Source organism: Erythrolamprus reginae, chromosome 7 (genome assembly GCF_031021105.1).
Source record: "Erythrolamprus reginae isolate rEryReg1 chromosome 7, rEryReg1.hap1, whole genome shotgun sequence".
Classification (NCBI taxonomy): Eukaryota; Metazoa; Chordata; class Lepidosauria; order Squamata; family Dipsadidae; genus Erythrolamprus; species Erythrolamprus reginae.
The window spans coordinates 38,378,407-38,392,222 of NC_091956.1; the positions used below are offsets into that span (position 1 = coordinate 38,378,407).

At 34.1% G+C, this 13,816-nt stretch overlaps 1 protein-coding gene across 8 annotated transcripts in view; it reads left to right on the forward strand.

Annotated features, from left to right (window-relative positions):
• The window catches only part of CC2D2A (coiled-coil and C2 domain containing 2A), a 445,922-nt gene that overhangs the window by 41,603 nt on the left and 390,503 nt on the right, over positions 1-13,816 (forward strand). For 7 of the 8 annotated variants that reach the window (XM_070757365.1, XM_070757366.1, XM_070757359.1 and 4 more), the window contains 2 exons: positions 11,481-11,569; positions 13,188-13,286. In XM_070757365.1, the coding sequence (XP_070613466.1) occupies positions 11,481-11,569; positions 13,188-13,286 (188 nt within the window). Of the gene's footprint in view, positions 1-11,083; positions 11,127-11,480; positions 11,570-13,187; positions 13,287-13,816 lie in introns of all 8 variants that reach the window. The other variant, XM_070757364.1, reaches the window with a different exon arrangement.

Sequence of the window (13,816 nt, forward strand, 5' to 3'; positions counted from 1 at the left end):
AGAAAACTTGCAAAAGAATTAAAATTAGACTTTAAAAGATTGAATAGCAACAAATTGAAATTATTTGGCTAAATGTGTTTCCTCTTTTCTCCGTGAGATAACTTGTTACTAAAATACCAGAAAATGAATCCTGGGCTCTGATTTACGCAGCGGAAGGATTTAACTGCATAAAACCTATTGCAAATTTTTAATAAACTTTTAAATAAAAGAAGATGAAATAAACTGAGATAAATACACAAGAAGGATTCTCTTCTCTTTTCCTCTTTGGATTATAAATTTTTGGATTACTTGATCGTTCACATCTGGATTACTTCGTTTGGATTACTGGCTGTTTCATCGGATTCGTAGCAGAGAGGCTGTTTATTCTGTTCTGAGCTGCGAGAGACGGATTGACTCCATTTTAACACCAGACAAATATATTAAAACTACTTTGAAAACCGAGACTTTATAAACTTTGAAAAGGTTAAACTTTATTCCCATCACTGCTGAAATAATTGGAACTTCTTCAAATTAACTCTTTTTCTATAAACAGAAAAGATCTTCAATCAACATAATCACTTTAGAATATTAATTAGCTGAATTTCGCTCTTTGTTTCCTTTTTATATCCTAATTTTTTTAAAATCCTTTTGAATTTCCTTTTCTTTTCCATACCTATATTTAGATTAATATATGCACTGCTAAATAATCCTTGGTCCTTTGTTCTATTTTAACTAAAGTAAATCCCCCCCCTTTTTTAGATTGTTTTCCTCCCTTTATTCTTTCTTCATTCTTTTCTCTATTTCTTTCTTTCCCTCCTATTCTTATCCTATATAAATCTTATATATATTCTTCTTATTCCCTTCCTCTCTCCTGTACTTTTATTCTCCTTTCTCTGTTGTGCCAAATCCTATTTTTCTTTTCTTATATTTCCTGGTTTACGTTAAATTGTATTGAAGGTTATTTTGTTTTATTATTTTACTCTTTTTTTCATAGCATTTAATTTAGAGTAATAAGACAATATAAGGTGATATTTGTTTAAAATTATAATATTGATTATATTCGCAATTTAAGTGTTTTTCTTAAGGGAATTTGTTTTAGAAATTGACTGAATACGTTTGGAATTTGTAGTGATTCTCTACATTTCGCTAACATAAAATAACATCAACGGTAAATTTAAGAATGTCGAGTACTTCTACTTTTACTAAAACAATCAAGAAACAAATGTCTGCGGCATCATCGCCCCAAGGATCACCCCATTCTTCCCCGGCACACCAGGTCTTGTCTGTAACTATGTCTACCAAGGAGAAGGAGAAAGAAAAGCCACAACAATCCTCACTTACTACAATACAAGAAACATTGAATGCATTGAAAGCATGCTTCAATCACAAAATGATGCATCCCAGCAGAGAGAAGCCATAAAAGCAGAAATGGCTGAGATGAAGGCAGATACAGCAGAGATGAAGGACCAGATGAAGGACGTTAAACAAACTTTGAAGGAGAGTGAAGATCGAATGAAAGCAGTTGAAGAAAAAACAGAGAAAATTGAGAAAAGAATGGACCATCTTGATGACAGCGCGCACCTGCGTTATAGAAGATATGATGAATCGATCACACACTTGGAAATGCAACGTGCTTCATATGGGCTACGGTTTCAAAATATTATAGAAGAGAAGGATGAAGATTTAAAGGCCACTATGGCCGAAATTATTGGAGGAATTCTACAAATGGATCCTGCAGAAATAATAAAAGAAATCGATGAAGTTTACAGAATTTCTAATAGCTACATTCGTCGCCATAATCTTCCAAGAGAGATTCATATCAAATTTGTAAGAAGAACGCTGAGAGATGACATTCTACATTGGGCAAGATCTGGACAATGGCAATTCAAGGGTAAAGATACAAAAATATTGAAACAGGTTCCAAGAAGCGTCAGAGAGAACAGAAGAGACTACCACTTCTTGACCAAAATTTTGATCAAAGAGAACATAACTTTTCGTTGGCTTATTCCACAAGGACTGTCATTGACATGGAAATCTACAAGATACAAACTGGAAAATCTAGATCAAGCAAGAGACTTTTACGAAAACAGTGGAATAAGCCAAATGGAGCAAATAACAAAAGAAATGACAGCACTCCAGGCGGAAGCTATGGGGGCTCTATCACAAGAGCAAGAACAGGACCAAGGCGCGAGAAGAAAGCAACCACAGCGCGAAACCAAAAAATACAATAAATGACTATATTGAGTGACTTAAAAATCTTCTCTGTAAATGTTAATGGACTAAATGAACCAAAAAAAGGGAAGCAAATGTTTTCGAAAATTAAGAACCAAAAGGCTCAAATTGTGATATTACAAGAAGTACATATAAAAAAAAGTAATCGGAATTTATTATTAAATACTAAAATTGGAAACATGTATGCTGCATTAGCAGACCAAAGAAAAAGAGGAGTAGCGATGTATGTGGAGAACTCTATAAATTCCAAACAATTATTTAGTGATGATGAAGGCAGAATTTTGATTGTCCAAGTTAGTATTGAACCTAGACCTCTTACTATTGTTTCTATATATGCCCCAAATGAAGATCAAATGACATTTTATAAAAAATTGCATCAAAAAATTATTGAATTAAATGTGGAAAATATGCTAATTATTGGAGATTTTAATGCTATTTCAAATAAACAATTAGACCACTCAGGAGGGGGAAAAAACAATAAAAAGAAAAAAAAAGAATTTACTACCCTCCACTTTCCAAAAAATGAAAACAGAATTATTATTGAATGACATTTGGAGGGAAAGATATCCCCAAAAAAGGCAGTATACTTTTTATTCAAATCCCCATAAAATCTGGACGAGAATAGATATGGTATGGGCCCCGAAAATAACAGCAGAATATATAAAAGAGGTTGAGATAGATGTGAATACATGGGCGGATCATAATCCAGTAATAGTTTATATGAGAAATAGCAAAAAGCGTTATAATTGGCAAATGAATAGAAATATTCTGAAAGAGAAAGAGTATAAAGATTGGATTGAGAAAGAATTAAAAATATTTTTTGAAATTAATAAAACCACAGACACTACTCCCCAAAATTTATGGGATGCAACTAAAGCATACATAAGAGGATTGACAATATCCTATACAGCAAAATATAATAAGGGAAAGAAAAGTAAATACGAACAATTAACAAAAGAATTAAAACAGCTAGAATGAATATCACAACAAAATATAAAAGACAAAGATTTAGGAAAAAAAATAAATATTATTAAACATAAAATTAGATTGGAGGACCAGAATCAAATGGTAGAAAAAATAAAAAGAACCAAACAATACTATTTTGAACATGCCAATAAACCAGGTAGGTGGCTAGCATATAAATTAAGGAAACAGAGACAATCTAAACTAATTAAAAAATTAGAAGACGAAGATGGAACAATAAAATATGATAGAGAAGGGAAAGCAAATATAGTACAAAACTTTTTTAAAGAATTATATAAAAATGATAATATTGAGGAAGATGAAGTATTTAAATATTTAGAAAGCTCGGAGTTACCTCAACTAACAGAAGAACAACAGGAGAGGATGGAAAGTCCTATAACATTGGAAGAACTCCTTACAATTATTAAAAGGCAGAAAAACAATAAGGCTACTGGGCCAGATGCCATTCCAGCAGAGTGGTATAAAATAGAAAATGAGACAATAAGAAAGAATCTGTTACAAATTTTTAATGAATGCAGTCAAGACGGTAAAATTCCTAAAACATGGTCTGAATCTTTGACAATCCTAATTCACAAACCAGGTACAGCACCGGAAAAAATTAAAAACTATAGACCAATATCGTTATTAAATGTCGATTATAAAATATTTACTGCAATATATGCAGATAGGTTAAAAACAATTATAAATAGTAAAATCCATCAAGACCAAAATGGTTTTTTGCCAGGTAGACAGATTAGAAATAACCTTAGAACAATTATTAATGTATTAGAATATTATGAACAACACCCAGAAAAAACTTTAGCATTAATGTTCTTAGATGCCCAAAAAGCCTTTGACAACGTTAATTGGATATTTATAAAAATGCAATTAAATAAAATGAGATTTGGTCCTAAATTTGTTAACTTAATATAACTTAATATAATATATTAATATAACTTAATATTTACTCAGAGCAAACAACTAAAATTATATTAAATAATGACCAATTAGAAGCTTTTACAATAAACAAAGGAGTTCGACAAGGATGTCCCATTTCACCCTTACTCTTTATTATGTCTTTAGAAACCCTACTAATAAAGATTAGAGCAGATTCAAGGATAAAAGGCTTAACTGTTGGAAAAGAGACATACAAAGTTCAAGCCTTTGCAGATGACTTGACTTTTATTATTGAAGATCCGATTGCAACAGCTCCAAGATTAATCTGGACAATACCGTAGAACAATATGGTAAGGTAGCAGGTCTAAAAATAAATAAAAATAAAACACAATTTATAACAAAAAATATGAATAAAACTCAAGAAAGTAATTTGGAATGCATTTCTGGAATTAAGATAGTTAAAAAAGTTAAATACCTGGGAATCTGGCTAACTTCCAAAACAATAACATTAAAAAATGATAATTATATAAAATTAATTAAGGAAATCAAAAAAGATTTAGAAATATGGAATAATTTAAAAATATCTTTTCTGGGTAGAATTGCCACAATCAAGATGAACATTTTACCCAAAATCTTGTTCTTGTTTCAGGTAATCCCAATAAATCCAGGGGGGAATTTTTTCAAAGATTTAACAAATATGGTTAAAAAATTCTTATGGCAAGGTAAAAAGGCAAGAATAAAAATAAATATGCTAGAGGACATAAAAGAGAGAGGAGGCTTTGCCCTCCCAAACTGGAAATTATATTATCAGGCAGCCGCCCTAACATGGATTAACGACTGGATAACTCTGGAAGATAAAAGAACATTAAAATTAGAAGGTCATGACCTTATGCTTCGCTGGCATGCCTTTGTTTGGTATGATAAAGATAAAAATCATTCATATTTCAAAAGACACACATTAAGAAAATACCTATTGGAGGTATGGAAACATATAAGGAAAAACCATTTTTTAACTATCCCTGATTGGGTGGCCCCTCTAGAAGCAATTACACACCCAAATTCTATTAAGGATACAAAATAATAAGATATAAAGATTTGTTAGATGATCAAATGAAGTTAAAATCTAGAATTAAATTACAAGAACAAGGAACAATAATTGATTGGTGGCATTACGCACAGATTAGATCTAGATACCAGAAGGATACCACGCTTTATATTTTTAATAAAAATAAAAATTTATTGAGTAATTTAATTACTATCAATCAAAATAGAACAATTGGGAAAATATATAAATATTTGATTGCCCATAAGAACATTGAATTAACTTTAAAAGATAACATGATAGCTTGGCGTAAGAATATAGGGAAAGATATAGATATAGACACATGGGAGAAAGTTTGGATACATAATTGGAAAATGACAAAATCAGTGTCTATGAAAGAAAACCAAATTAAAATGTTTTATAGATGGCATCTCCCACCATACAGAATAGCAAAAATGTTTCCCAAGACTTCCCCGTTATGTTGGAAATGCAAGAAAGAAATAGGGACCTACTACCACCAATGGTGGACATGTGGTAAAGCTAAAACGTATTGGAAAATGATAGAGAGAATGTAAAAGAAATAGTTATGCAAAATATAGAAATCACCCCGGAGTTTTGTTTGTTAGGAATTACTAACCAGGTTTATAAGCAAGAAATTTTATATTTAATTGTACATATTTTAACCGCGGCAAGAATTATATACGCGCAAAATTGGAAAGGGGGAAAATATCCCCAAAGAAAACGAAGTTATTATAAAAATACTATAGACTGCGCGGAAATGGATATGATGACAAGACGATTAAACAACCAAGAAGAAACAAAATTTTATGAAACATGGAACAATGTCTATATATGGATAGACAAGAAAAAAATTAAAGAAAATTAAAGTCAACATATGTAAGAAGTAAATATATATGTAATGGTTGAGATTTGCCTTTTTTAAAGAATGGTACTAGAATTAGTTTATATATACAATAGTAATAAGATGAGAAGAATGTTTGATTTTATCTTAGTTTAAATTACTTGTTACTAGTTTTTTCCCCTGTTATTAGCTATTTTTTATGTATCAGTATTCAACTATGTATTCAATTTTGTATTCTTTTTTCTATATCTGCATTTACACTTTTGAGATAAGTGGGGAGGATACCTCCCCAAACTATATGTTTAATGTTTGTAAGTTTGTGCGTCCTTTTATGAAAATTAATAAAAAGATTTATTTAAAAAAAAAAGAATTTGTAAGGTAGTGTTTCCTATTTTATTCTCTTGAAAGAAAAATGCCATCTCTTTCTTTATAAATAATTGAAAGGTCTTTTTCTGGTAAAATTTCTCTCTTTAAAATCCATCTTGGTCTTTTTCTTTTACCTTTCCATTGTATAGTGATAGGATTAAGATCCACATTCGTTTCCATATCCACTTTTTCTGTCTGTTTCGTTAATTCTAACGTAGTCCATATCTCTAGACCAAGATCCGCATCTAGCCGGAAAAAAAGTGTATTGTTGTTCTCTCTTATGTTTAGCTCTCCAGAGATCAATCAGGTTCCATTCCTCTACCATATTGAAAAAGGCTTTAGGAAGTATCCTTCTTTTTGTTTTAATTTGCTTGTTAGTCTTATGGTCCAATCCGATATTTGATATTGCATTAAAGTCTCCTAATATACAAATATTTTCAAACTTTAATTCATTAATCTTTTTATGTAATCTTGTGTAGAATATTTCTTGATTATCATTTGAGAGTAAATCGCAACCAATAATATATTTTGGTATTCATCTTTATTTCAACCATTAAAATTCTTCCTTCTTGATCGGAATATATATCTTTAGATTCTATATTCTTCTTAACATACATTGCCACTCCTCTTTTACTCTGATCAGTTAATGAAACATACAATTCTCTTAGAGATTTATTTTCCAAAAACTTTTTATGTTGATTTTTAATATTTATTATTTATTATTTAGATTTGTATGCCGCCCCTCTCCGAAGACTCGGGGCGGCTCACAACAAGATAGAACAAATCATAAATAATCCAAATAACTTTAAAATATTTAAAGATTTAAAAGAACCCCATATACTAACAGACACACACACAAGCATACCATGTATAAATTGAACATGCCGGGGGAGGTGTTTCAATTCCCCCATGCCTGACGGCAAAGGTGGGTTTTAAGGAGTTTACGGAAGGCAGGAAGAGCAGGGGCAGTTCTAATCTCTGGGGGGAGTTGGTTCCAGAGAGCCGGTGCCGCCACAGAGAAGGCTCTTCCCCTGGGGCCCGCCAACCGACATTGTTTAGTTGACGGGACCCGGAGAAGGCCCACTCTGTGGGACCTAATCGGTCGCTGGGATTCGTGCGGCAGGAGGCGGTCTCGGAGATATTCTGGTCCAGTGCCATGAAGGGCTTTAAAGGTCATAACCAACACTTTGAATTGTGACCGGAAATTGATCGGCAGCCAGTGCAGACTGCGGAGTGATGGTGAAACATGGGCATACCTAGGTAAGCCCATGACTGCTCTCGCAGCTGCATTCTGCACGAACTGAAGTTTCCGAACACTTTTCAAAGGTAGCCCCATGTAGAGAGCATTACAGTAGTCGAACCTCGAGGTGATGAGGGCATGAGTGACTGTGAGCAATGAGTCCCGGTCCAGATAGGGTCGCAACTGGTGCACCAGGCGAACCTGGGCAAACGCCCCCCTCGCCACAGCTGAAAGATGGTTCTCTAATGTGAACTGTGGATCGAGGAGGACGCCCAAGTCGCGGACCCTCTCTGAGGGGGTCAATAATTCCCCCCCCAGGGTAATGGACAGATGGGATTGTCCTTGGGAGGCAAAACCCACAGCCACTCCGTCTTATCCGGGTTGAGTTTGAGTCTGTTGACACCCATCCAGGCCCCAACATCCTCCAGGCACCGGCACATCACTTCCACTGCTTCATTGACCGGACATGGGGTGGAGATGTAAAGCTGGGTATCATCAGCGTATTGATGATACCTCACCCCATGTCCTTGGATGATCTCACCCAGCGGTTTCATGTAGATATTAAATAGCGGGGGGGAGAGGACCGACCCTTGAGGCACCCCACAAGGGAGAGACCTCGAAGCCGACCTCTGACCCCCCACTAACACCGACTGTGACCGGCCAGAGAGGTAGGAGGAGAACCACTGGAGAACAGTGTCTCCCACCCCCAACCCCTCCAGCCGGTGCAGAAGGATACCATGGTCGATGGTATCGAAAGCCGCTGAGAGGTCAAGGAGCACCAGGACAGAGGATAAACCCCTGTTCCGGGCCCGCCAGAGATTATCCATCAACGTGACCAAAGCAGTTTCCATGCTGTAACCGGGCCTGAAACCCGACTGCTGGGGACCTAGATAATCGGCTTCTTCCAAGGACCGTTGGAGCTGGAGTGCCATCACCTTCTAAACAACTTTTCCCATAAAGGGAAGGTTGGAGACTGGACGATAGTTATTAAGTACAGCTGGGTCCAGGGAAGGCTTCTTGAGGAGGGGGCGCACGAGCGCTTCTTTATAGAGTGTTGGAAACACTCCCCTCCCCAAGGAAGCGTTGGTAATCTCCTGGACCCAGCTCCGTGTTACCTCCCTGCTGGCCGAGACCAACCAGGAGGGACACGGATCCAGTAAACAGGTGGCGGAACTCACAGCTCCAATGGCCTTGTCCACTTCATCAGGTGTCACCAGATCAAACTCTTCCCAGACATAATTTGTAAGCAAATTATGTCCATATTTAATTTTTTAAGTTTAGTAAATATTTTATTTCTTTTATTTGGTAAAAATCACCAAAGGTACAAGACAAGGCTGTCCATTATCACCACTGTTATTTATTTTGATGTTAGAAGTACTGACTAGAGCTAAAAGAGCAGACAAAGAGATTTTGGGCCTCAAAATTTGAGATGAACAATATAAACTACAAGCATTTGCGGAAGATTTAGTTTTCATTTTGGAAGAACCACTTTCTTCAGGCCCAAAACTCCTAACTCAAATTGAGAATTATGGAGAAGTAGGAGGACTTAAAATCAATAAAGAGAAGACAAACATGATTGTAAAAAATATGACAGAAAACAAAAAATGATTTAAAGACACTTTTAAACATACAGATAGTGAAGAGGGTAAAATACTTGGGAATTCAGTTAATAGCAAGATGTTTGACATTAATGGAAGAAAACTATATTAAATTGAAGAAACAAATTGAAACTGATTTGCAAAAGTGAAAAAACTTGCAGTTGTCATTGATGGGCAGGATTGCACTAATTAAGATGAATATTTTACCATGATTGCCTTTCTTATTTTCAAACATACCAATTAAAGTTAATAAAACCTTTTTTAATGATATGAATAAGATAACAACTAAATTTATTTGGCAAGGAAAAAGACCAAGAATTAGTTTAAAATATTTACAAGATGTACGAATAAGAGGAAGATTTGGACTTCCAAACTGGCATTTGTGTTATCAAACTGCGGCAACGACGTGGATTAAAGAATGGATAATGCTCAGAAACAAAAGACTTGACTTTAGAAGGGTACGATTTACAGATAGGATGGCACTCATTTGTATGGCATGGAAAATGGACTATACATAGGTACTTTCAAAGACATAGCATTAGAAATTCTTTAATTGAAACATGGGGAAAAATTAAAAACAAACATTATTCTAAAGTACCTTATTGGCTGCACCTTTGGAAGCTCAGATACACCCCAGCAGAGTAGAGTGGAATAAAATTTCAAGATATAAAGATTTAATAGGACAGTCAAAAAGGTTGAAAATAATGACAGGATTAGAAAAACAAGGTATAAACCTTGATTGGTATACGTATATACAATTGCAGGCAAAATATAACGAAAATAATAAAGAAGAAGGTATAAATCTTGAAAAAACTAAACTAGATGAAATTTTATTTGGCTCCAATGAGCATATGATAAAAAGGTTTTATGGCTATTTTTTGTCTATTGATTTAGAATTTGAACAAGTTAAAGATACAATGATAAAGTGGATGAAGAATATAGGATATTCAATAGATATTGATAAATGGCAACAAATTTGGGAAAGAAATTATAAAATGTCAATGTCAACAGCGTATAAAGAGAATATATATAAGATGTTTTATAGATGGCATATGACACCAGAAAGATTAGCAAAAATGCTTAAAAATAGATCAATGAAATGTTGGAAATGTAATCAGCTGTCAGGCTCTTTTTATCATATGTGGTGGACATGCACAGAAACTAAGAAATTTTGGAAAGAGATTCAGCATTGGATACAGAAGATTTTGAAAAGGACTATTGAATTTAAACCAGAAATATTCCTATTAGGTATTTTACCAGAACATTTTAATAAAGAAGAAATATATTTGATTATAAATATTTTAACAGCAGCTAGAATAGCATAGGGACAAAATTGGAAGCTAAATAAAATTCCAGACGAAAGAGAAATATTACATAAGATATTAGATTGTGCTGAAATGAATAGGCTTACTTTAAAATTTAAAGATAAAGAGGAGTGTGATTACTATAAGATCTGGGGAAAGTTTTATGAATGGTTGGAAACTAAAAATAATTGAGAAGTATTTTCTTTTAATTACTTTTGAAGAAATGCATGATGATTTAATTTTAATCTATTAAAGACCCAGATGATGAAATAAGGATTGGTGGCAGCATTGGATAAGGAGTTAACGCACAGATGAAAGGATTAAATTAGATATTGAGTTAAGAGGTTAAGATGTTTATGTTTTATTATAAATAGAAAAAGGGAGTATAAGGGACTAGATTTCATATTATTGTTATCTGTAGATGAAATATATCTCATGTATAGTTAATTTTAATTAACTTAGCAAGGAAGAGGATAAAAAGTACATATTGAAAGTATCATTTGCATTTTTTTCTCTGAATGTTTAACGTATCAAAGAAATATCATTAATTATTATTTTAAGCATTGATTCTGTGTTTTTTATTGCTCATGTTGTTGGAAGAAAAATAAAGAAAAATTGTATACCCCTTCAAAAAAAAGAGATGGTAAGGACAAATAATTATAATACTTTATCATGTCAAAAATTTAGAAACATATATATTAAGTAACGGTGTTACATTTAAGATCCTTAGAGATGTATTGATTATAATGATAGTAGAAATAAGTAAAAATAGTAAATAAGCATAAAATGTTAGTTAATATACAGTATGTACCATAAAATACTCCAAGAGATATAAATGTTGTATGTCTTGGTCTTGGCTTGTATTGTACAATGTTTCATTTCTTTATTTTTTATTTTATGTTTTTAAAGTTTATAAATAAATAAAAATTTATTCTAAAAAAAGAAATTCAACTTTAAAAGAGAACTCATTGTTATCATTGTATAATTCTCTCTCTAGATTTGCTTCCAGTTCCATCTACCTCGGGGACACAGTTTGCAGAGACTTCTGTGCGAGAACGCATGAGAGAAAAACTGAAGGCTGCACGAGTAAGACAATCTCTCTCGTAACACCTGGTTCTTTGGAGATTGTGGGTATATTTGGGATTTAATAGATAGGCAGAAGTATAGTTATGTGTAATTTTAAAGGAAGAAGAAAAATAATCTGTAGCTAAACAAGAATGAATTTCCATGGTTGAGGCCACTGAGAAGAAAAAATTACAATTTGCCCATCTCATTGCCTTGTGATGGGATTCTTATTTTTTGATATCTTTGATTGGCTGGATGGAGGCAAAACATTGCTCAAGTCTACATTTTTCTTCTCTTTTGTAATGAGCAGTTTCATTAGCAACCAGACACAACCTTGGCCCAATTTGGAATAATCAAAGTACATTAGAACATATAAAAATGGAAACAGACTTAATCTTGGCAGGCTGGATTTTTTCACGATGAATTCCTAGCAAATGAATAGGATTTTAAGGTGGTTGGTGTGGGTGCTATAGTGTTGGAAAATTCAGTTTCTGGATTTTTGCTTGAGAGCTGGTCCCAGAGTAATCCTTTTTACTGCTCTATGATAGCAAAGAAAGATTTCATGTGAGTCAAAAATGTGAATTGAAGAGAGCTAAAATTTCCCCATCTTTGAAAAAGATCACTGCTGTTACATGGGATGGATCACTAAAATATGTTCATTCAGATCTGTTTTTTGAAATTCTAAGTTCTTTCTTAAAGGCTTTACTAATAGCGTTTTCTTTTCTGGGGTATTTCTAATGTGCGCATTCATAATTCTTGTTCTTTATTGTAGGGAATACCATAATTTAAATAAATAATGTAATGCAGGGATTGCCAAACTACTGGACTATGAGCTGTTCAAAACGGGGCCACCTGAAGTAGCTGGCAAGCATATGCATGTGCGGGCATTCCCCCTGCTGTGGGTGAGCACATGCACACATATTTCATTTGCACTAGTGGTAGAATAATCTCTCCTCCCACTCCAGACCAGTACGCAAAGTTAGAAGGATTGGGGAACTCTGCTATAATGTTTATTAGAAATACCTTTTATTGTTTAGAAGAAAAAATGTTAATAATTTAAGTGTTCAAATGTACAGACGTCTTTGAGACTGGTATTATATTTAAATAACACTCATGTTAGCAGACTAAACATCCTGAAATCCAAATAATCTTGAGGTCAGAAATCTGGGTCAAGAACTGGATTTTTTCTGGACTTGTGGCAGCTTCCAGAACTTCCAAAAGTGGTTTGTTTGGTGACCTATTGAGTTTTTGTTGTACTTGATAGTTCAGAGCTTCAAAGTGAAACATGATCCAGCAGTGGATGAACCAAGGAACACAAGAAAGCATCTGGCATTTGGAGTGGATTTGTCATTTGTTTATTTTCTCTAATATTCGCGCTTCTCTTAACTGACATTTCTTGATACTAAAAGATGTGGGGTCTATTGCTGTGCACAAAAATGTATTCTTAAAAATCTTCTACTTTCCTCCATAATATTTCCATTTTCTCTGCTTATTAAAAAATTTAATGCACATTCATTTCTCCATCTCCTGGTAAGGCATAATTTAAAATATGTTCATAGTTTTGACTATACTTATTTATTATGCAGAAAATAGAAAGACAATATAAGTTAATGCATTTTTTCCCCATATATATTTGCAGATAGGTAATCATTTGTTGAGTTCAGTACAAAGAAAAGAAGGGAAGTTACCTGCAAGAGTGAAGTTTCGTGATGTTAGAAGAGGCAAACAAAAATCACAGGTGATGATTGTGATGACTTTTGAAGTTTATTTTGTGATTATTTAAGACTGAATTATGAATTGAATATGGTTAAAAATACTCTTGAGCATATGTGATACTGAAATACACAGTAATATATGATGACAATTATAAATACAGTAATACCTCGTCTTACAAACTTAATTGGTTCTGGAAGTAGGTTCGTAAGGTGAAAAGTTCGTAAGACGAAACAATGTTTCCCATAGGAAACAATGTAAAAACGATTAATGCGTGCAAAGGGGGGGGGAATTGCAAAATGGTGCTCTGCTGGGCGCCGCCGCCCGGCTGTCACCTTTCAAAACAGCCGGGGGCCTTCTCGGCATTCTCCCGAACCCGGAAGTTCGGCAAAAGTTCAGGTTCAGGTTCCGGAGGCCGCTGAGAAGCACCCGGCTGTTTCAAGAGGTTACAGCCGGGCGGCAGCGCCCGATGGAGTGCCGTTTTTGCAATCGGCGGTGGCGTTTTCGGCGGATCTGGAAGCTGGAAAGTAGGTGGGGAATCCCAATAGGGAATTC